This window comes from Diceros bicornis, chromosome 19 (genome assembly GCF_020826845.1).
Source record: "Diceros bicornis minor isolate mBicDic1 chromosome 19, mDicBic1.mat.cur, whole genome shotgun sequence".
NCBI classification, from domain to species: Eukaryota; Metazoa; Chordata; class Mammalia; order Perissodactyla; family Rhinocerotidae; genus Diceros; species Diceros bicornis.
Window position 1 is genome coordinate 44888533 of NC_080758.1, and position 24428 is coordinate 44912960.

Below are 24428 nucleotides of genomic sequence, written 5' to 3' on the forward strand. Positions count from 1 at the left end.
GACTCCTTGGGTAAATGCACTATTTGCTGGGGCTAGTGATTCTCGTTTCTTTCTTGAAAGCCGTGTTTAATTCACATATAAAAGCAACTCAAGTTAATTAAAATCAGCTTGTAGAACTCCATAATCCTGATGTGAAGATTGTGATGAGAAGTGTTGTATGAGCTTTGTTTGAATTATTTCATTTAATCCCCACGGCAACTTGGTGAAGTAAGTTCTATTATCCTGATTTTAAAGATGAAGGAACTGAGGCAGCTAGAAGGTGATGGAGCCACGATTTGAAGCCAGACCCCAGAGCCTCTCTCTTCATGCTTCTACTTCGTTCCTTCAAAGATTGGAGGAGGTTCCATAGCATGCCACAGGCTTGGAGTCATAGAGTATGCGTAGAGTGTATTTTCTATATGATGATAGAATTGAAAAGCCAATAATTTTTAAATTCTTGCACTCTCCAGGAAAAAGACTTCGACCTGGTGGAGCACCGTGGCAGGTTGCCTCAGTGTGGGAAGTCCTATGTACTTCCGTTCAGGTGCTCAGGAATTCGGAGAACCAGGATGGTGGAAACTTGTTCACAACAAGCCCCCAACAATGAAACCTGAAGGAGAGAAGCTGTCTGCCTCTACTTTGAAAGTAAAAGGTACCGTTGTGAGAACAGTACAAGAGGTGCTAGCCAGACCAAAGTCCAGCAAGTGCGGGCTTGGGAGACCATCCGGCTTTCACCAGGCATAGCTCTTCTGCCTCTCTGGAGCTGCTGTGCTTGGCAGTTGTATTATGGCACTTTTTGTATGCCATAAATAAATATTATATAAAAAATATTTTATCATTTCCTAATCAAGTTACCAGTTTTATAAATTTCCTTTGGTATCTGAAAGGTTCTCTATTTTCTATCTGATTTTTTTTTTAAACTTTTTATTGTGGAAAATTTTAACCATAGACACATGTGAAGAGAGTAATATAATGAATCCCCATGTACCTTTCACCTCATTTCACCAGTTGACTCCTGCCAGTCTCCTTTTATCTAGACCCCTGGGTACTTTCCCACAACCCTCCACCCATCCCTACCCTTAGATTATTTAGAAGCAAATCCCAGGCATCAACATTTCATTCTTAAATATTTCAATATGTATTTCTAAGAGATAAAGACTTCTCTTTTTTGTAGCCTAACCATAATGCCATTTTCACACTGAAAAAAATTAACAGTAACTTACTGTCGCAGGTTGATCTGATTTTTGTATCCAAAAAGTTTTTAATGAGCTTTTACATTTCGAAAAATATAATCGTGAACAAATCAAATAGTGTTGAAGTGTATAAAGTCTGAAAGTTCCCCCTGCACCCACCCTGCCTGCAATTTCACTCTCCAGAGTAGCCACTGTTGTCTCTTGTGAATGCTTTTAGAAATGATCCCTGCATATTTAAGCTTTTTCTTATTTAAATAAATAAATAAATAAATGGACTTGTTCTCCGTGTTTTCCCCCCACTTGCCAGGATACCTTGGGCATCTTTCCATAACAGCACATGTGGATCCACCCTATTTTCTTTTATTTCATTGCATTCCATTGAATGGCTATACGATAATTTATTAAACCATTCCCCTGTTGATGGACATTTTATTTATTTCTACCCTTTTTTGGTGGTTGTTATTTTAAACGATACTGTAATTGTACACATTTGTGTACCTGGGCAAATTTTTTGTGATAAATTTCTGGAAACAGGTTGCTCTGTCAAAGGGCATGTTCATTCAGAATTTTAATTGTTATTTCCAAATTACCCTCCAAAAAGTTGTAATAAAATTTTTGTCCTACAAAAAAGGCATGAAAATGTTCATTTCCCCATATGCTTGCTGAGCGTTAATCAAACATTTAATGTTTACCAGTGCCAATAGGTGAAAGATAGTATTTAGTTGTTTAAATTTGCATTATACTTCCTTTTATCTTGTTAAGAGATATCTAAGTCTTACTTTAGGGCATTCATTGAACATTTCTCTGTTTTGAACATGGTAGTAGGTTCACAATAATAAGTTATCAAAAACAACTAAAGTTGAATAGTTATTTAAAAATTTAGATATTTATTTTTTCCTAACAGCCTCAAAACCAACTTTAGATCCCATCATTACTGTTGAGGGACTTAGAAAACGGGCGAGTCGGAATCCCGTGGAATCTGCCATGGAATTGAAAGAGAAGAGGTCTCGCACTCAGGAAGCGAAAGACATTAGAAGAGCCCAGAAGGAAGCGGCTGGCTTTCTTGACAGGAGCACATCTTCGACCCCTGTGAAGTTCATAAGCCGAGGCCGCAGGCCAGACGTGATTCTAGAAAAAGGAGAAGTGATTGACTTTTCATCCTTGAGCTCCTCTGATCGCACCCCGCTCACGAGCCCATCTCCTTCTCCGTCTCTGGATTTCTCTGCCCCTGGGACCCCCGCCTCCCACTCAGCCACACCCAGCTTGCTTTCAGAAGCAGATCTGATTCCAGATGTGATGCCCCCACAAGCCTTGTTTCACGGTAAGACATAGCTTTCTTGGGTCTTTTATTTTATGTGTGGCCCGTGATACAAATGTGTATGTTTTCACCTTGTGGGCGGTGTGCTCCGCATTTTTTCTTTCCTGTTTTACACTTTGCACAGATGATGATGAGATGGAAGGCGATGGAGTCATAGACCCAGGGATGGAGTATGTTCCACCCCCTGCTGGGTCAGCAGCTTCTGGGACAGTGGTCGGGGGCAGAAAGAAGGTCAGAGCACCCGAACAGATAAAGCAGGAGGTCGAGAGTGAGGAGGAAAAACCTGACAGGATGGACATTGACAGCGAAGACACGGATTCCAACACATCTTTGCAAACAAGGGCTCGAGAGAAGAGGAAGCCTCAACTGGACAAGGACAGGAAACGTAAAGGGCCCAAGTACACCCCTGTGAGCATCTACGAGGAGAAGCTGCTCCTGAAGAGGCTGGAAGCTTGTCCCAGTGCTGTTGCCATGACACCAGAAGCTCGGAGACTAAAGCGGAAATTGATTGTCAGACAAGCAAAAAGGGATAGGGGATTACCACTTTTTGACTTGGATCAAGTTGTTAATGCTGCTCTTCTGTTAGTTGATGGGATTTATGGAGCCAAAGAAGGAGGAGTTTCCCGGCTTCCAGCTGGCCAGGCCACATACAGAACAACCTGTCAGGACTTTAGAATCCTTGACCGATACCAGGTGAGTGTTAGCACATGCTCTCAACCTCTTGGAGGCAGGAGTGGAGGTGGGGCCGGCATCACCCTGCAGTGGACGTTTAAAATTCTGAGTAATTTTGGGAGAGAGAAGAAAATAGCAAGGGAGAAAAATACGAAAAATTGCTGGGCTTTATTTTTTGAAATTGTTCAATATTACTACATCTGGGTTTGTTTGGATTTTTCCCTTTGGGCATTTAAGACAGAACCTAGACATTTTCTTTGTATCTTTTAGTCCCCGAGGGTTGCTTTACATAGTTTGTGTACAGGTTCGTGTAGCTTTAATTGACAGATTTGTTGAGGACATGCAGTGTACCAGACCCCGTGCTGAGTAGGATCTGAAGACATGTAAACCTCTACGTAGTTAGGAGACACCATGTAGAAATAGTAGCCAGGGGATCAGTGTGGTGTCAGCGTTGCTCAAAAGATATTCAGTGGAACCCAGGTCTATGAGTGTTCCTGGGAACAAGTAATTCCACTCAGAACTGCCAGAACACACCTTCCCACTGCGGGAATGAGAGGTCTTATTTTCCTATATCTTTGCTAGCACTTGCTGCTAACCAGCCTTTAGCTGATTTTGCTAATCTGACAGCTGTAAAGTGAAATCTTGTTTTTTATTTACATTTCTTTGATTACAGGTGAGGTTAAACATTTTTCATATTTCCTGGTTTCTCTGTGAATTGCCTATTTGGAGTCTTTGCACCTTTTTCTATCCTCCCCTTCTTTGGAAACTCGTGAGCTCTTGTGTTTATTGCCAGAGTTCTGATATTATTCAGTGATGTACCACGTGTGGGGCTTTTTCATATCTTATATTTTCTCTGTTCTGTCTTTTTAGAGCACCCCTATTATTTGGCTATTGGACCCTCTAGACCAGGGACAGAATTTTTCTGTAAAGGGTCAGATAGTAAATAGTTTGCAGGCCACACAGTTCTCAGGTCTGCTGTTCCAGTGTGAAAGCAGCATAGATAAGACATAATGAATGGGCATGGCTGTGTTCCAGTAACACTTTATTTACTAAAACAGGCTGGATTTGGCCTGTGGGCTATAGCTTGTGGATGACCGTTTGTCTAGATGAATCCCCTTAATTCTCTTTTTTTCTCCTATTTCCCATCTTTCCTTTCTTGAGAAGTAGTAACCTGCCTACCTGCATCCTAAGAACCAAGTGAGGAGGGCCAGGAGCTGACCAATCAGCTTGTAGACTTCCACTGAGTCTCCCTGTTTTCAGGACAGTACTCCCATCCTTGGCTGTATCAGGTGCCTCTGTGTCCAGAATCTCTCTTTTGAGCCTCTAGAGAGTCTGCTCTTGTGCCCATGAGAGAAAAATCATTTCTGGATGTGGGCAGTGGGGGTGTAACTGGAGCCCTTACCCTCTTAAGTGAAGAGACTCTCAATCCATAGTCTTCCTGCCCATTGCTCACCTTTAGCAGGACCTGATGTCTCCCATTGTTGTACTTCTCTGAGCCTCTGGCCTGTAAGTCCCCTGGCTCCTGGCCTGTCTTCACTGCTGCCTTAGGTTTTGGCTCCCTTTGGTCTAAGTCATTTGCCACTTGTTCATATGCTTTTGTTGCAGTCATCTGTTCTTTGTTCTCATGGGTTTGTCTCTTTAATCCCTGTATTCAACTTTTAAATTATGAAAAGCTTCATACCCATACAAGAATGAATAGAACATATGGATATAGTTTAAAGGTTAGTGAGATAAATACCTATGAATCTAGCTCCTGGGTTAAGAAACAGCATTACAAACACCTTAGAAGTCCTTCTGCGCACTGTCTGCTCTCCGCAGAGGGAGCCAGTCTCTGACTTTCGGTGTTAATCATTCCTCTGCATTTTTTAATGTCTTTATCCTGAAATAATATACTTTTAGTTAACAAAAAAAAAAAAAAGCCAAAAACTAAGTAGGAAGCACAAATGGAGCTCTGTAAGGAAATTGCCACTATTAGATGAAGGCTTCCAGGAGAAGATAAGCTAAACGGTTTTTGTGGGTCATTGTTGTAGATTGAATTATGCCCCTAAAAGGATTTATGGAGGTCCTAACCACTGGTACCTGTGAACGTGACCTTCTTTGGAAATAGGGCCTTTGCAGATGTAATTAATTCAGATGAGGTCATACTGGAGCAGGGTGGGGCCTTAATCTGACATGACTGATATCCTTATGAGAAGAGACACAGAGAGAGACACACAGGAGAGAAGCCATGTGATGACTGAGGCAGAGATTAGAATGATGTGTCTACAAGCTAGGAGACACCACGGATTGCCAGCAACACCAGAATCCAAGAGAAAGGCATGAATAGATTCTCCCCTAGAGCCTTCAGAGGGAGCACGGCCCTGCTGACACCTTGATTTCTGACTTCTGGCCTCCAGAACTGTGAGAGAATAAATTTCTGTTGTTTTAAGCCATCCAGTTTGTGGAACATTGATACGGCAGCCCCGGGAAACCCATAAAATCATGTTCTGGCTTTCGCTTCCATGAGCCCCTCCTGGGGACGTCAGTGGTGAAGGTCATTAGGGAGTCCTGGGAAACATGAGGCTCACTACTGTGTGAGTGGTCAGGGAGAGTGGGGTCCTCTGGATTTCCTGCCTCAGGGCTGACATGCGTCCCTCAAGCTTGTAGAAGGTCAGAGCGGTTATTGCGGGGCGTGTCCTCAGCTGATCCGGGGAGTGGGCATGGTGGGAGGAGAGGAGTCTCTCAGTGCGTGGTGAAGCCAAGCTGAGCACAGGTAAGCTTCTGGGCATGACTCCTTAGGTTTAAAAGATGGTCCATTGAGGCAAGGACTTGGTGATGGCAGCCTCAGTGTGTCTGCCCTTGGAGTTAAACCTGTCACTGTGTGCTGGCCGCCCCTTGTGGTGCTGGGATCACTCAGCAGGGGTCCTGGAATTTTCCCTCCCCGGAGCTCCATTTTCCCCTCATCTGTATTGAATCTCCAGTCTCCTGTGCCCCATCTTTACCTTTTTGTAGGTTACTCCCTTCTTTTAGTGAAGCACATCCTTAGTGGCTTCCTGAGGAAAGCTGCCTGGGAAGTAGAATTTGAGACCTTATGTGTCTGAAAAGTCTGTCAACTTAGAGACAAAATCCCAAGCCAGCACTAGGTAAAGTTGAGAGCCAACCTAACAGCAATACTGGAAGGAAGTAGACAGTGGAGCAGTGCTTTCAAATTCTGTGGGAAAAGGAGGTTGAACCTGGAATTCTATACACAGCCCGTTGTCTAGATGAGTCCTCTGTTGAGGACCCCCAGTGTCACTTCCTTTAGGTCTTTCCTCTTGGGCTAGTCAGAGTCCCTGTAGAGGAGTCTTCTGGTCTCAGAACCCTGGTTGCCACGTATGGGAAGGGGGATCTTAGCATTCAGCTTGTCCCGCACTCATACCTCAGTGTTCTGTGGGCTGCCCTGCCCAGAGCCCCTATTACACCTTATGTAGAGATGGGACCTCCAGACTTCTGTGGGGAGGGCAGCGTTCTGGCAGTAGGGAGTTTGGGGTGAGATTTGGGGATCTTACTGCTCTGCTGCACACGGCTTTTACCTGGTCCCTATTTTATTGCCCCATTCATTTTTAGTTCCAGAAGATCTGGTGCTGCCACCTGGGTTTTAGGAGGATTCTGCAGTGCAGATTGGACTGGTTCTCACCTTACCAAAGCCAGCTTGGGATTTTGGCTTTAAATCAGTTACTGTTTGTCCATCTGCTTCCCAGTTACTGTTGTTTCTTCTGATCTTTTTTGTTCTTGATGCTTGTCTTTTTTTTTTTCTTTCTTTCTTTCCATTAAGTCTTTCTGTAGTTTTAGTGGGGTTTTGGGAGGGGGTAAAATGGGATGTTTGTATTTAATCCTACATCTTAACCTGGAACTTGAGTACCATTTAATGCAGAGTTATGCAAGGGAGCAGCTACAAATGTATGTGCTCAATTTGTGCTCTTTCTTGTTTTCTGAGAAATATATTCATAGGTATAAATGTCCTTGTGATACTACTTTAGCTATGATTCATGACTTTTGAAATGATGTGATTTTATTGTCAGTCAGTACTTAGCATTTTGTAATTTCTCTCATTATTTCCTCTTTAACCCAAGAGTTATTTACTGCTAAATAACTCTTTTAGTTTTGAGATATGTGGGAATTTTCAAGATATCTTTTAGTAAGTGATTTAATTTCTACTCAAGTTATGTTGTGGTCAGAGAAAATAGTCTGTATGACGTTGATTCTTCGCTATAAAGTTATATGTTCTATTTTTATTCTTTTTATAGGTCCCGACTTAAGATATATGTTTTCTTCTATCAATTTTTAAATATTATAACGTGGTTTTCCCCTCAAACAAAAAAAAATATCTTCACATGCTCTCCTCTTGTCTTTTTTCTTTTGCGTTGCTTATTTAGATAACAGTAAACTGAATTGTTTACTCACTCTTACTTCCCATTGTTTCTTCCTAGATTAGTTTCTTGCTAGACTACTTCCTCTAACAGTTCTTTAAAATACAGTCTTCTCGAGATTAATTTTGTGTGCTGGGCCAGCCCTGTGGCATAGTGGTTAAATTTGTGTGCTCTGCTGCAGCGGCCCGGGGTTTGCAGGTTTGGATCCTGGGTGCGGACCGACACACTGCTTGTCAAGCCATGCTGTGGTGGCATCCCATATAAAGTAGAGGAAGATGGGCATGGATATTAGCCCAGGGCCAGTCGTCCTCAGCAAAAAGAGGAGAATTGGCATCAGATGTTAGCTCAGGGCTGATCTTCCTTTCTCTCTCTCTCTCTCTCTCTCTCTCTCTCTCTGTCTCTCTGTCTCTGTCTCTGTCTCTCTCTCTCTCTCACACACACACACACACACACACACACAAGAAACCTGTGTGCTTAAGAATATCTTCATTTCACTTCTGCATGTAAGTGATAGCATAGCTGGATATAAAATTATAATTTTGTTTTTTCTTTCAACATTGTGAACTTATTACTCCATTATTGCCTTGCATGTAATGTTGACCCCAAGGGCTTCAATATCAGTCTTATTTTTTTGTGTAAGGAAAATTATCCCTGAACTAACAGCCACAGCATGGCTTGACAAGTAGTATGTCAGTCCGCGCCCAAGATCTGACCCTGCGAACCCTGGGGTGCCAAAGCGGAGTGCGCAAACTTAACCACTACGCCACCGGGCTGGCCCTGCAGTCTTATTCTTCCTCTTTGTAGGTGGCCTCCTTCTTTATTCTCCATGTCTTGGAAGCTTTCAGAATTTTCTCCTTGTTTTTGATCTTTAATTATATTCGTGCATTTTAAGTGTTTTTTGCTCTCATTTGTCTTGCTTGACAACACTGCTCCTTCCATTAGAGTTGTCTGATAGGGTTCTTGATGTTTATCCTGCTTGTTGTTCTGGAGTTTCCTGCATCTGTGGTTTTGGATTGGTGTCTGATTAATTTGGAGCAATTCTCAGTTATTATTACTTCAAATATTTCTTCTGTTCCTTTCTCTCTTCTCCTTCAGATAGTCCCAGTAAGCATATGTTACACCTTTTGTAGTTGTACCACAGTTTTTGGATGTTCTGTTTCATTCTGTTTTTTTCAGTCTTTTTTCCCTTCACTTTTCAGTTTTGGAAATTTCTGTTGCCATATCCTCAACCTCAGAGATTCTTTCCTCAGCTTTGTCCAGTCTGCTAATGATCCCATCAAAGCCATTCTTCATTTCTGTTACGGTGTTTTTTGTCTCTAGCATTTCTTTTTGATTCTTTCTTAGAATTTCCATCTCTCTGCCTAAGTTACCCCCCTGTTCTTACATATTGTCTACTTTGTCCATTAGAGCCCTTAATATATTGATCATAGTGATTTTAAATTCCAAGTTCGGTAATTCCAACATCTCTGCCATATTCGAGTCTGGTTCTCATGCTTGCTCTGTCTCTTCAAACTGTGTTTTTTGCCTTTTAGCATGCCTTGTAATTTTTTGTCGAAAGTCAGATATGACATATTGGGTAAAAGGAACTGTGGAAGGTAGGCCTTTGGTGATGTGGTGGCAAGGAATGAGGTGAGAAGTGTTCTCAAGTCCAGTGATTAGTTCTCAGACTTTGAGTAAGCATGTGCCCCTGGGCTGTGAACTTCACAAAACCTTCTCAGGTTTTCCTCCCCAGTTAGGTGGGACAGGATGGCTAGAGGGGCCTGGAGTTGGCTATTTGCCTTCCCACGTGTTGGTTAGACTCTGGCAAAGTAGTTTCTCCTGAGGGCAGGCCTTGTTAAGGAGAATAGAGTGCACTGACATTTCAAAATGGCTACTTCTCTCCCCCTCTACTGGAAGCATGAGGGGATTTTTCTTTGATCTTTACTGTGAGAACCTGGTAGAGTTCCTGCAGGTAAAACTCACAAAAATGTGGGGCCACCTGGAGTTTTTTCTCTCAGATTTGTCCACACTGAGCCTCCAGCAGTTCATCAATTGCAGTTTAGGTTCTTCTGCCCTGGTACTGGTTCCAGAGGTTTGTGACTCCAGTAGGTGGTGATTCTCTGTATTCACTTGTCTGTCTCCAATTGGGGGAGCAGTGGTTTGCCCTGTGACCTCACTTCTCTGATACATCTAAGAAAAGTTGTTGGCTTTCAGTTTGTTCAACTTTTTACTTGTTGTTAGGATGGAAGGATGACTTCTAAGCTGCTTACATGCCAGACCGGAAACTGAAAGTCCTCTTATGCTTCTTTAATTTGGGGAATTCCTCATCATTGCTTCTTTAAATACATTCCTCCTTTATTCTTTTCCTCGCTTTCTGGACTCCCAGTACAGATGTTGACACCATTACTTCTTTTCTTTATTGCTTCCTTTGATTTTTTTGGAAGAGACCTGTCCTTAACATCATTTGTTGAGTGCTTTATTTCAGTGATCATGTATTTAATATCTGGTGACAAATAAGAGATGCTTCGTAACTACCTATTCTTGTTTCCAGCTCCCTCATTATCTTGCAGCCTATTTATTACACTTTTTGGTTTTGTTTTTTTTAGTAACAACTTTACTGAGACACAATGCACGTACCATACAAGTCACCCATTTAGAGTGTTCAATTCAGTAGTTTCCAGTATATTCACAGAGTTGTGTAACCATCACCATAATCAGTTTTAGAACATTTTCCTCACCCTAAAAAGAAACCCTGAACTCTTTTGCTGTCATTGTTCAACCTTCCACACCCACCCCCATTAATCTACTTTCTGTCTCTATAGATTTGCCTGTTCTGGATATTTTACGTAAATGGAATCCCATAAGATGTGGTCTTCTTTCACTTAGCATTAACTTTTTCAAGATTCATCCGTTGTGGCATATGTTAGTATTGCATTCCTTTTTATGGCTGAATAGTACTCCATTGTATGGATATACCACATTTTGTTTATTCATCGGTTGATGGACGTTTGGGTTGTTTCCACCTTTTGCCTATTATGAATAATGCTGCTGTAAACATAGGTGTACAAGTTTTTGTGTGGACATGTGTTTTCATTTCTCTTGGGTGTATACCTAAGAGTGGGATTGCCTGGCCAAATGGTAACATATATTTACCTTTTTGAAGAACTGCCAGACTGTTTTCCAGAATGGCTGCACCATTTTATATTCCTACCAGCAGTGTATGAAGATTTTGATTTCTCCACACATCCTTACAAATACCTGTTATTATCTGCCTTTTTGATCATAGCCATCTTAGTGAGTGTCAAGTGGAAAATCATTGTAGTTTTGATTTGCATTTCCCTGATGACTATTGTGCTTTTTAAAAATTCTGTCTGGTAAATTAATTCTGTCTTTTTCTGATATGGTTTGTTTATTTTGTAATCTTTCTTTTGTTTTGCACTCTTTATTTACATGTCTTGAATTTTTTCCCTGTGACGCATATTCCCTTGGTCTTATCAGCTGCTTTTGCTGGTTATACACACCTGGAGCTAGGGGCAAAAACCTGGGTCCTAGCTTGTCACCCTCTTGACAGGTTTTGTAAAATGGGAGGCTCTGAACTCAACCACTTCCCATCTTCACCTTTTTCCGCAATCAGGCAACTTAGCTCTCAGGGAACCTCCTGGGACATCTGGCCCAGGTGCTACTTTTTACCTCCCTCTGCTCTTATTGCCTGGGGTCATGGAATGCTCAGGGACTGTCCCATGGGATCTACCCTCCACCTCAGGAAGGCTCCAGCGGTCTCTAACATCACCCCTCTGGCTGACACTTGCTGGCAAGGTTGATCTACCCAGAGCAAAGCTTGGGAGAGGTAGTGGCCTAACCAGGAACTTCCTCCATCCCCATCGGTGGGGCACAGCCTGTGTCTGCCCTAGGCTACCCTTTGCCACCTCATCTGTACCCAGTCACCTCTGATTTCTCACAGCCTTGTGTTCCATCTTCCCTCTCACTTTTGTGGCGTCTCCCAAGTTGGGTTTGAGGAAGGGACACAGCAGCCCACCCAGCTCTCCATTTTATTTAGAACTGGAAGTTTGAATAAATGCATTTAACATTTTCCAAACTTATTTGACTTTGGGGCACTTTTTTCCCCACCATTTGGTCATTCAACAAACATAAATTGAGTACTTCATATGTGCCAAACACTATTCTGGCTGGCGATACTGCAGTGAATTAAGACAGAGAAGGTCTCCGCCCTCTGGAGCTGACATCTGTGAGCAGGGAGATGACAGTCCTGACTCACTAAACAGGATCACTTCCTACAGGGTGAGTGCTGCAGTGGAGTGGAGGAGCAGAGGGCGGTGGCATCACTTTCGATGGGGTAGTTTAGGACAGCCTTTCTGTGGAGGTAACACTTGAACTAAGTCCTAATCCACAAGGAGGAGCAGGCTGCAGAAGCTTCAGGGCAGAAGTCCTGGACGCAGGCCCTAAGCCAGCAGTTAGTTTGCTGTATGGGGCTGGAACATGTTGATGGTGGAAGCTGAGACCACAGAGGTAACAGGGGCCAGATCCAGTGTGTCACAGGTAAGGAGTTTGAATTGTGTTCTGAACATACAGTGGAAAACCACACTGGAGTTTCCATCAAGGGAGGTGAATCTGTCAGTTTCTAGAAGAAGAACCTGGCTCTGTGCGGAGACTGGATGGTATGAGGTGAGAGTGGCAGCAGGGACACGAATAGGAGGCAGTGGTTGTGGTCCAGGCAGATGCTGAGGGTGGCTTAGACTAGGGAGAAAGCAGTCGTGATGGAAAGAAGTTGGGGTGCTGTATAACATCTATAGAGTTCTACAGAACTCATCTTGAGACATTAACCAGAGAGTATTTCGTAGGCTGGTGGTTTGGTGGCTGGTGTTTCAGTTATCTGTTGCTGCATTACAAACCATCCCAAAACTTAGTGGCTTAAAATAATAGCTATTTAATATTTCTTCTGATTCTTGGGTTGACCGGGCTCAACTAGGTGGGTCTTCTGTGCCTGCATTCAGCTGGGAGTTGTGTCAGGGGTGGAATGACCAGATTGGCCTCTCTTCCTCCAGAGTCTGTCTCCATGTGGCCTCTAGTCATTCAGTGGTCCAGCCTGGACACTGTGGCCGCTGGATTCGAAGAGGGAGAATGTGGAAACCGCCAGTCCTCTTAAGGTCTGGGCTCAAAAGTCCCAGAATGTTACTTCTGCCACTTTCTGATTGGTCAAAGCCTGTCACAAGGCCTGCCCAGATTCAGGGGGAGGGGAAATTGACTCTGCCTTCTGATATGAGGAGCCACATATACCCACAGGCACAGGAGGAAGTGTTGGGGCCATATTTGGAAACTGTATACCACAGCTTTGAATTTCACTTTGAAACTTATTTTAAAGTCCTGGAAGATTTTCACAATTGGCCTTTGAAAGTTTTGATGTCCTATTTGGGAATGTAATGAGAGCAAATGATAAAAGAAGGAATTCTTGCTCTTTTTCCAACAAGGTTATTTTCCAGGCTAAGAGCAAACTGATTCTACAAAAACAACTCAGGTTTCTAAACTTCATCCAGCCCTTGGCAAACCACTTCATAAATGTGCCTTTTAATCTTCCCTCTGAGCTCTTTGCTATAAAACCCTAATTGCACATGTTGTGTTACTGCATGACTGGGGGCCCTGGAGGAGCACTCGCTGAAGAACAGGCGTCTCCACTTGGGCTCCTGGGGTGAGTCCCGCCGTCTGTCAGGACACCCGCCACATCTTCACTGAACCTCTGGTGGAGCCTCTCTGCCAGCATGATTTGTTTTAGGATGATAATCTACAGCAGTCCTACTTCTGTCAAATTTACTCCTTAGAATAGAGACATGTGTTAATAAATCCATATACAGGTACAGCAATTTTTGGGCCCTGTGCCTCTTTGGATAACAGAGACTACTCAGAAAACATGACCTGGGGGTGTTACCTAATTGACACTAGTGCTGGTTAATATTTGATGAAGGGATTGAAGGTGTAATATAGACAAAATGAAACTTAGAGAACCTGTAAATCCAGTGCTCAATCCTGCATTTCACTTGCTTAAGTGACTTTTTAAATTTTTAAGTAACTTTAAAATTTTAAAAATTATTTTGATTTTAGACTTACAACTGGGATTAGCTTTCCATATCTAATTTTGTGCAAAGATACCTATGGAGTTTGTATTGAAACTTGACCTTCCCAAATAAGTAACGTAAAAAGACCTACTTTCTGACACACAAAAATGTTGTAAGTACTTAATGATCTGTGAAAATTAAACCAATCCTTTGAGTAAATTTGTTTTTCTATAACCAGTGTTTCTTTCTCATAGACGGCCTTGCCGTCCAGGAAAGGATTTCGACACCAGACCACTAAGTTTTTGTATCGTTTGGTGGGATCGGAAGACATGGCTGTGGACCAGAGTATTGTCAGCCCTTACACTTCTCGGATCTTAAAGCCTTACATTAGGTATATGGAGAAGAGCCATGATGTCGAGGTGTTGTGAGCAGTAGCGTTTGTGGTTTCTGTGCCCCATTCCCCTGTTGGAGTGAATAAAGACCCAAACCTGTGAGCAGACGTCAGCAAGGACTGAGGCTCTGCTCCACGTCCACTGTCACCCTTGGCTTGTTTCAGCTGTACTTTTTTGCAGAAAGGATGGTCCTTTGAAAGAAACATAAAAAGAAAGGATAAATTAACGCTGTTAGATTTCATTTTGATTGTCATACTCATTGTTTAGTTTTAATTTTTTTTGTGTGTGTGTGAGGAAGATTGGCCCTGAGCTAACATCCGTGCCAAACTTCCTCTGTTTTGTATGTGGGACACCGCCACAGCGTGGCTTGATGAGTGGTGTGTAGGTCTGCACCCGGGATCCAAACCTACGAACTCCGGGCTGCCAAAGTGGAGCGGGAGAACTTAACCACTACACCACTGGACTGGCCCCCTGTTTTAAATTTTGAAGTTGTATATATGTAGTAGTCTATGAAATGAAAATATGGGAGGGACGTCTCAATTGGGTGTCAAGGCAGTGCCACATGGCTGAGCTGACTAGAGAGGCCCCCAGTGCTGTACTGTGCTGTGATTGAGAGAGCCCCTTGTCTTTGTTGACTGTGCTTGCTCTGAGCTGCATGATCGCGTGATCCTCCTTGCCCAGCACTGCCCCCTGGCAGACACGTGGAGAGGCAGTCTACGAGCCTGCTCCAGCTCCCCTTGTCTCTGGTGCCCCTCAGCTGCCCTGGGAGGGTTGGGCCTTCCCTCCCCTGGGCTGCCTGGGTCGGAGCACTCAGGGGGCTGAATTAGGGTGCTGTTTCTGCTCCCTCACTCTGTCAGGCTCACCAGCGCTAGAGGTCCTGAGGGTACAGAGGGATTTGCTCTGATGAATATTAGTAGAGTGGATTTTAAACTTCATACCAGAAAAGCATTGTAGCTGTTATCAAGCTAGATGCCATATAAAGTAACACAAATTAGTTTAAAATTTCAAGCAGATTAAAGAGTTTGTGAATCAAATCACTGGGAATAATAATGGGTATTTTTCTTGACTTGAATTTGTTTATTTTCTGTGGCACTGGAGGCGTGATTATGAAACAAAGCCACCCAAACTGCAGCTCCTGTTGCAGATTCGTTCTCACCTGCATGGGAGTGACCCTCACTGGACGCCGGAGCCGGAGGCACCTCTCGATTACTGCTACGTGCGGCCAAACCACATCCCAACGATTAATTCAATGTGTCAGGAGTTTTTCTGGCCCGGTATGTTTCCCCCTCCCAAACTGGGCAGATCAGTTTGCTGTATAGTTCACTTCTGTAACTTTTTAAATTAGTGTATGTCATGGGACCCTAAAGCCTTTACTGGTATGATTTTGTTCAGTTTGTCTCTCCTAACATAGAGATGTTAAAATATGAACACCTCTTTCTTTCCTAAGATCAGGAAGAAGTTAGCAATTAAAGTAATAAACAGTGTTTTTGTTTGTTTCTCTTCCCTGTTTGTCTCTGCGTCCAGAATAAAAGATTCATCCTGTTTTGCTTCTACATATGTTTAGATACCAAGTAATGTCTGTCGAAGAAACACAGACTGGTAGCTGGGGCGTGTTTGGACACTTGATTTTTGCTTAATAATTCCATATGCTTTGTTTATTTAGCTGTTCCTTAGACAGTGTTGCTATAGCGAAAAGGTGTTTTTAAAAAGCTAAATACCCTAATCATAGACTTTGAAAATTAGAGTAAATGCAATATGATTTGTCATTTTATCCGCCTTAACATACTGTCTCTGAAGACCGAAGCCATCAATTAAAGGAACACATTTTCATTGCTAAATATAAACACGTCCTTTGTGGATCTGCTTTACCGCTCTGCTTTGAAATGTGAAGGAAATAATACCTGTCTTGCAGAAGTTAGATAAGGTTTCATCAGGATGAGGTCTGTGTCTTCCCTGTTGTCTGGCAATCATGTGATAGTGCGTGTGGTGGCAGAGTTGTGCCCCTTCTTTTGGGAGTGGTATGGGGGCTGAAAGGAACATCCTGGGAGCATCTGCTACTTCCTGCCCTTATGCTGGATGCCCTCCATACATTATGCATGGAATCATTTTATATTTAACCTCTTTATTGTAAAAGGTAGCATTTGCACAAAAGAGCTTATGAATTGTCTATGTGCGAAGTAAAGAATACAACGAGATGGACACTTTTTTTTTGTGAGGAAGATCAGCACTGAGCTAACATCTGATGACAATCCTCCTCTTTTTGCTGAGGAAGACTGGCCCTGAGCTAACATCCGTGCCCATCTTCCTCTACTTTATATGGGACGCCACCACAGCATGGCTCTACAAGCAGTGTGTCGTTGCGCGCCCGGGATCTGAACCGGTGCACCCTGGGCCGCCGCAGTGGAGCATGCGCACTTAACCACTTGCGCCACCGGGCCAGCCCCTGAGATGGACTCTCAGGGGATCTTTACCCCAGCTCTGTCAGGTCTAGGTATGCTCTCATCTTACACATTGCAGAAGCAGGGCAAGACATTTAGAAATGTGCCAGCTGACACACGTGACAGAGGAGGCTGAGTTCAAAGCCAGGTGTGTCCAGTTCTGAACCTGTGTGCTCTCTACTACCCACCCTCTCCTGCCTCTCTTCTTTTAACATATGTACTTAGAAAAGACGATGTTAATATTGATATTTTTCAAAATTCACTTTTATTTTTATGATCTGAGTATGTGGTGTCTATGGTAATATCTTTGTCTCCAGTTTTGGGTTTTTTTTTTAGCGTGCAGGTGTAGCTGTAAGTACAGACTGAACAGCTTGGCATTCATTAATTCCAAAAGGTACATGGTTTGAGTCTGCGATTGTCTCTCTTCTTTAGGCATTGACCTGTCTGAGTGCCTGCAGTATCCAGACTTCAGTGTTGTCGTCCTTTATAAAAAAGTCATCATCGCCTTTGGCTTCATGGTTCCTGACGTGAAGTACAATGAAGCTTACATTTCATTTCTGTTTGTCCATCCCGAATGGAGAAGAGCAGGGATTGCGACTTTCATGATTTACCATCTGATTCAGGTATGTTGTCTGTGCTCATCATCTAGCGACTTGCCCTGGGCTTCCCTGGAAGTTGTGGAGGAGGATGACCTCCACGACAGGTGCATGGCCCAGTGGGACGGGAAACCTGTGAGAGAAAGCCAGTCACCATCGTTGATGAGGGCAGTCAAACACACAGACAGAAATCCTCACCCTCTAAAATAACATTACTGCTCAGACCCAGGTTTCAGAGAAGCTAGTTTGTGAACATGTGTAGTAAATAAAATGAGAAGACACCAAAAGTGAGAGCCTAAAGCCCTGGCACTGTCCTTATCAGTAACTGCTGCTCTCAGAATCACTGCTGCCACGCCTCTAAGAAGTGGAAATGGAACTATGATTTTTAGTTTTTATGTATTTTTAAACATTTTAGCAAAAGCGTGTCAATCAGTATGTGCATTCTATTGTTGCTGATTGTTTTTAATTTTATTATCGCTGTATAAGCTGGTATGAACCTTCCAAGATTTGATTCTAATATTGAATTATAATTCATCTTTGATATATCTGTATCACCTTTGAAGAAAATATGTCGTATATTTATATAATAACATCAGAAAAACATGCAAAGATTTTTCTTTTCTCCAGAATTTTTCTGGTAATTTTTATTTAGAAACCGTTTGGTATGAAGGACTGTGTGTTATGTGGGCAAGATTCCTTTTAAGTAGAGGATGGAGGGCCTGCCCGGTGGCATAGCGGTTAAGTGTGCACGCTCTGCCATGGAGGCCTGAGGTTCGGATCCCGGGCGTGCAGTGATGCTCCGCTTATCAAGCCATGCTGTGGCAGCGTCCCATATAAAGTGGAGGAAGATGGGCACGGATGTTAGCCCAGGGCCAGTCTTCCTCAGCAAAAAGAGGAGGATTGGTGACAGATGTTAGCTCAGGGCCGATCTTTCTCACCAAAAAAATAAAATAATAATAAATAAATAGAGGATGGAGATGATAAAATGTTGTTTTTCCAGTTTTTAATAATTCCCAAATGTTGGCAGGAACTTTGAGAATCGTCTTCCTAGAAATTGCTTTCTTTGCTCCTCTGTTGGCAGTTAATACGTGCTACCTTGTGTTGTCTTTGACTGAGACCTTCTCAGTTTTTTCTGTCACACTCCTCCTTTTCTCTGGCCCACCCTACTCACAGAATGACCTCTCCTCTGTGTGCATCCTTCCGTCCTAGGAGAACCACGCAGGAATCTGCCTATTCCTCACCGGCAAGGGCCTGAGGGCAGGGCAGGGATGATGTCTTGATGTGTGTGCCTGACATAGGACCTGGCACCCTCAGTCCCTACTGAGTGTTCACATTCACAGGGTGGGGGGAGGAAGGTTCATCTTTGTCTACCCCCAGCCAGACCATAAACCCAGACACAGTACTGCTCAGTCAGGCAGGGTGCTCGGTGATGGCCCTGGTTCGACTGTGCATGTTTGCAGTGTAAAGACACTAGTGTCACCCCACAAAATTCGTTTTATACACTTATAAGACACTCTTGTATTTAGTAAAATAGTAGTTCTTTTTGTTCTAAAAATACCTTTGGGTGCACAATGTGAGTTAAGCCAAGAAAAGAAGATAGCTGTCTACCTTTGACAGATGGGTTCTTTTTTTTTTTTTTATAATTTTATTTATTTATTTTTTCCCCCAAAGCCCCCGTAGATAATTGTATGTCATAGCTGCACATCCTTCTAGTTGCTGTATGTGGGACGCGGCCTCAGCATGGCCGGAGAAGCAGTGCATCCGGGCCCGGGCCGCCAGCGGCGGAGCGCGCGCACTTAACCGCTAAGCCACGGGGCCGGCCCGACAGATGAGTTCTTAAATAGAGGCCTTGGGGAATCCTGATTATAAAATCTTAAGGACCTTGTCAACTTCAGTATTGCAGTGCCTTCCTCATTAAAGAGCAAGTTCTTAATTTGTGTGACTTTGGGGTACTTTATTGTGTGTAGCTAATTACAGAATCTAGGAACTTGCCTTATGCTGATAAAGTGATTATTACTCTTTTCCCCTAGGATTAGGCTAATGCTAAATACAGAAATCTCGGTTCTGAGAAGCTAATTCTGTCGGTTTGAGAGGGATGGGAGGTGGACTTTGGGATTCAGAAGGTCTATACAGGGTCTTCACATTTTATAATTAAGTGAAAGTCTTAATATTTCATATCTGGCCGCATAATTTAATATCTTTTCTAGTGGGTCTAGGAAAGGAATTTTTACAATTTCCTTGTAGGGTAACATCTAGCTTTTGAAAGCAGAACTTCTTATCTTGTTCTCAATTTCTTCAAGATGGTCATAGTGTTTGGTATTGATATATTTGATATATTTAAATGTAACTGAATTTAAATAATATAGTTGACAATAAAATATCCCCCTTGACCCTTTGCTTCAGTGAGGAAGAAAAAAGCACTGAGCATACCATCAATTTCCTCGGCCTTGGTGAATGTTTAGTGAATGTGTGATCGGCAGCAAAGTGCCGTTGGGTTCCCAGTGTGCCAGGTGCGGCAGTGTCCCAGCCTCAGTCTCTGATGATCCGGTTTCCATAACTGCCTACACTTGAAAGAGTCTCTCCACCTACTTGTTCTCCTTCAGGCGTTTTCATTTTCATCTTGTATTTTTCCGCTCTTTTGGCAGACCTGCATGGGCAAAGATGTAACCCTTCACGTCTCAGCAAGCAACCCCGCTATGCTGCTGTACCAGAAGTTTGGATTCAAGACTGAAGAATATGTCTTAGATTTTTATGATAAATATTACCCCTTGGAGAGTACAGAGTGTAAACACGCGTTCTTTCTGAGGCTCCGACGCTGAGGGGAATACAGCTCTTCACAGAGAGAAGCATATGCTGTTAGAGAACAGATCTTCAGTAGACCTAAAGGTAGTTAGTTATTCATTGCACCATGGGTGTTAGTCTTCTCTGCAATTAGATGTTCATTCAAGCCTCTCAACTGAGATGAGAACAGCCGTGAGCGGTGGAATGAGTAGTGAGCAATCTTTCAGCAAAATCACAGTCCGGTCCTTTCTGGAGAGGCCTTTGACCCACCTCTTGGACTCCACAGTTACCTAACTGAAAGACGCTGCTGTCCTCCTTCCAAATGACAGTTTGTAAGAGCAAAGGAATATCTAAACTGATATTCTTGGTGAGAGAGAATCTGTCCTAATTTAAAAGATGAGATAATGTGATGGCTATTAAAGATGCATGCAGTGCCTGAGAGGCACTCTCCTGTCCTGGGATGATGAGAAATTATGAGGTGATTATATAAGGGGATGCTAGCCCTTTTCCCAGCCTGGACATGTTGTCATTGAATCCAGGAGGACCTCTAGGACACTGAGGTTCTGTTGTCTCTTGCTGACGTTGGTCACAGTCAAAATAAACTAAATGTTTGTGTCTGTGCATCACTTCACCTGTTCTACTGTTAGCATATCCTGCCAGGGGCTTGGCCTGAGGGTGGAGGGTCTCCTCCTCCCCATGCCTGTGCAGTGTGTTTGGGGTTGGAGTAGCTGAGCAGCCTTCCATTTAGGTTGTGCCCCTGGATGGAGGTGTGTGGTGGTGGAAGGAGCGCTGGCTGTGGACAGAACCTGTAGGTCTGCAGGACTAGGCTGTTTGATGTGTCTGCGTGTGTTGGAGATGAACTCTCAGTCAGGTTTTTTTGGATCCAGCAGGAGCATTTGCAAAAGGATCAGATGGTTCTCAAATAAAAATCTTTTCTTTAACAACCTATGGCCAGAGCATCAATCTAATCAATTTGCTTCCAAATTCTCTTTGATTAAGAGCAGGGGTTCTTAACTCTTTGGGACATGAATCCCTTTGAGAATCCAGAGAAAGCTGAATACTCTCTAGCAAGCTGTCCATGCACATTTAAGATTTTGCATCAGCGATCCATGGACCACGAGTTAAGAACCTCTGTTCTAGAGGCTGTACTTAGAGCCAGCTTGAATCCCTTTGTTCAAGGGGAATGTGAAGACAACCTGGAAGTTCTTCTGTCACTTGTCTCTATTAGCCAGGATCGGGGCTCCTGGGAGCCGAGGCTGCTGTGCCTCACTTTTGTCCTCCCCAGCACTTGGGCTGGACACCCAGAGTCACTCAGTTGCCAAGTTCCCCAAAGCAGTGATGGCTTGCCTCCGCAGAAGAGTCCTCTGGACTCCTTATCGCCTTCCTCCCCTGCGGAGAGCTGAACCAGCACTTCCCAGCCTCGTCCTTCAAGGACCCCAACAGAGAGGGGGGAACCTCTCATGTCCTTTAAGGTTTAGATTTATTAAATTACAAGGAGGTTGTATTCTACTCTTTAGGTATATCTATTTTAATGTTAAAATAATGGATTTTTTCACCCCAGAGCTGTAGGTAGAGTTGACACTCTAGGAAGATGGACACTCTGAGCCTCTGCACATACAAGCCCTCGGGTTTGTCATCCACAGTCTCATTCTTTTCCTCAGCAACAAATACTCCAGGGGTTCAAGACAGACTTATCTTCACTTTGAATGACACCTTATAATTCATGTCATTTTGAGAGAGAATTTTGAGATGAAGATGAGTGGCAGTTGAAAGCAAACATACTACTGGTATGTTCACACTTGGCTAAAATGTCTCATATTCCGGTTAAACTGCATATAGCTAAAAGCTAAATTAAATAAAAAGATATATCCAACAAAAGGCATTAGGCTCCAAGTGAGGTGAAAAGCAAAGGCCTGATCTTGGAAAAACAAGAATTGTTGGCAACTTGGGCCTCTGGGGCTTGAGCCGTAGGCAGTGGCCTCGTGTCCCTCAGCAGCTGCTTGCAGCTGAGCAGCAGAACAGCACTTGGCGTTTCCAGAGCCAATGCTAGGTTGGGTCATGTGGGAACAGGAGAGTCCACAGGCATTGAGCGGACACGTACTAGGTGCTAAAAACAGGAAAGTACTGGCAGCTTCCATTTCCGGGCTCTTAATTCTCCCAACGACACCTTGAGGTGGTGCTATAATTGTCTCTATTTTATGGAAGAGAAAACTGAGTCTTGAGAGCTTGAGTAACTGTGTGCCCAGAGTGCACAGATAGAAAGCAGAGGACAGTCTGGGCTGGCTGGAACTGCCTCTGCGCCAGCCCCTCCTGTCTGCAGAGATGTGTGAAACGGAGGAGGAACTGTCCCGAGGCCAAAGGGTCCGTGGGTCCTGAATGGCGACCTGTGATTCGGAGCCAAGCTATTCACTTCCCACACGCCCCGCCGCTTTGACCTCTAACCTTCTGTGTGTGTGGACATTTCTTTGCTCGTCTCCCAGGTCAGGGAGAATAACCTGAGGTGGTTGTGTGCAAAGGCAAGTGTATGTGAGTGTGAATATTTTTCTGGGGAGAGTTCATCAGATGTTCAAGGGGGTGTGTGAGCCAAAAAGTAGTAACAAGCCCTATTCAGACTGGAGGGAGGAACTTTCTAGAGCCAGCTGGGTGATTGGGACAAAGGTTCAAAAGGAATGACTCACCAAACAAAGGTTAAAATGTTCTATTTTTAATTTTGACATAATTTCAGGCTTGACAAAAGTTACAGAAGAGTACAAAGAATTCCCAGGTACCTTTCATCCTAGTACCCTAAATATTAATATTTGCCTCTCTCCTTACATGCGCTTGTGTGTACGTGCACACACACTTTTTTCTGAACTATTTAAAAGTAAGTTGCAGATATCACGCCCCTTTTAATATTTTGGTGTAAATTTCTAAAAGCAAGGTATGTTCTTACCTAACCTCAGTACAGTGACCAAAATCTGGGAGATTCACATTGATACCATGCTGTTATCTAATTCACAACCTAATTCAGATTTCAATGATGTCCTAATACTGCCCTTGATAGCAAAAGAAAATCAAGATCAGGTGTTGCATTCAGTTGTCATGCTTCTTTAGTCCCCTACAGTCAGGAACTGCTCTGAGTCTTTGTTAATGTAGACGTTTTTGAAGAGTGTTGGCTACTTGATGTGCAGCGTGTCCCTGAACTTGGGGATATCTGCTGTTTCCTCCTGTGCAGAGTTCTGTTAGGCACTTTGGCAGGAATACCCTGGATATGATGCTGAGTTCCTCTCTGCACATCACTTAGAAAGCGCATGCTGTTTATTAGTCCCATTTCCCATTTCAAAGTTAACTTTGACTCTTGACTCTGCAAATGAGTATTTTGTGGGGCGATTCACTGAGATGATGTAAATATCTTGTTGCTCCTCATCTTCCCACCGCTGGTTTTAGCATCCCAATGATGGCGAGTTAGCCTTCTAGATTCTCATCTTCCTGAGGAAGCAGCTTTTAGAGCTGGGTCAGCAATGCCCAGTTCTTTGTGCTGCAGTTCACTGAGCACTGAGCTTTAATGAAAGCCCGAGGACATCAAGTAGGCCGTCTGCATCTGTCACCCTTCAGTAGAATTCTGACAAGTGCTCCTGCATTCCCACCACAGCTATAGGAGCGACCCAGCAGAGTGTCATGGGAAGGTGGAAGTACTTCAGCCTGGGGCGTTGCTCAGTGTGTGTTACAGGTTGTGCAACTCAACATTTACCAGAACTTTCTGATGATAAAGAGAATAAAGGATGTCTTGGTTACCTATTACTACATAAGAAACCACCACAAAATCTAGTGGCTCAAAACCATAGCAGTTTATTTTCTTTTGGGATTCTGAGAGTTTTCTGGATGGTTCTCTCCATTTGGTGCTGGCTGGGGCACTGGGGCAGCTGCCATCATCTGGGAGCTCAGCTGGGGCTGCTGGCCAGGGGTCTCAGTTCTCTTCCAGGTGGGCCTCTCCACGTGGCTGCTTGGACTGCCTCATGGCATGGTGGCTGGGTTCCAAGAAGGAGCATTCTTCCAGCAGTCCAGGAGGACACACCCCAGTTGCAGGTGCTCATCAAGCCTCTGCTTGCAGCATGCTTACTACTGACCCATTGGCCAGAGCCAGTCACAGGGCCAAGCCCCTAGTCCACGTGGCAGGACTTCCCAAGGGACAGATAGCAGGATATGTGGTTCATGAGTTCATGGTTCATGGTTCATACTTTTCACCGAAGTATAGCGCCATTATAGAAAAAGCATCTGAAGTTCTAACACCTAGTTGGCAGCTGCCCAGCTTGGAATAGTTCCCCTTTGGGGCATCTGGGCAGGCCATAGCTAGCGAATACCTCCTCCATGCTAGGAATTATAGTGAGGGTGCTGCAGTGCAGGAACTCTGGCAAGGCCATGGTTTTTGTTTTTGTTTGTGAGCCAGTCTAGAGAGGAATGGAATAGGAAAAGGTGAGACAGTCACAGACAGAATTGAGGTGAGGGCCCTCTCCCTGATGCCTGGCTGCAGTTCCTCCTCAGGATGTGGAAAGACCTCCCCTTTTACCCATCACATTCTTATAGTAAATTACCCCTTCCCCCATTACAGTTTTACTGAGGTGTAATTACATACTATAAAATTCGC

General features: G+C 43.7%; 1 protein-coding gene across 1 annotated transcript in view; it reads left to right on the top strand.

The window, feature by feature from the left end:
- KAT14 (lysine acetyltransferase 14) overlaps window positions 1-20750 on the top strand; it is a 32723-nt gene extending 11973 nt beyond the window's left edge. Inside the window, exons 4-10 of the mRNA XM_058563275.1 lie at window positions 450-631; window positions 2077-2493; window positions 2615-3183; window positions 13852-13988; window positions 15088-15263; window positions 16860-17050; window positions 19669-20750. Coding sequence (XP_058419258.1) covers window positions 450-631; window positions 2077-2493; window positions 2615-3183; window positions 13852-13988; window positions 15088-15263; window positions 16860-17050; window positions 19669-19842 — 1846 coding nt within the window. The 3' untranslated portion in view covers window positions 19843-20750. The remainder of the gene's footprint in view (window positions 1-449; window positions 632-2076; window positions 2494-2614; window positions 3184-13851; window positions 13989-15087; window positions 15264-16859; window positions 17051-19668) is intronic.
- The last annotated feature ends 3678 nt before the right edge of the window (window positions 20751-24428 follow it).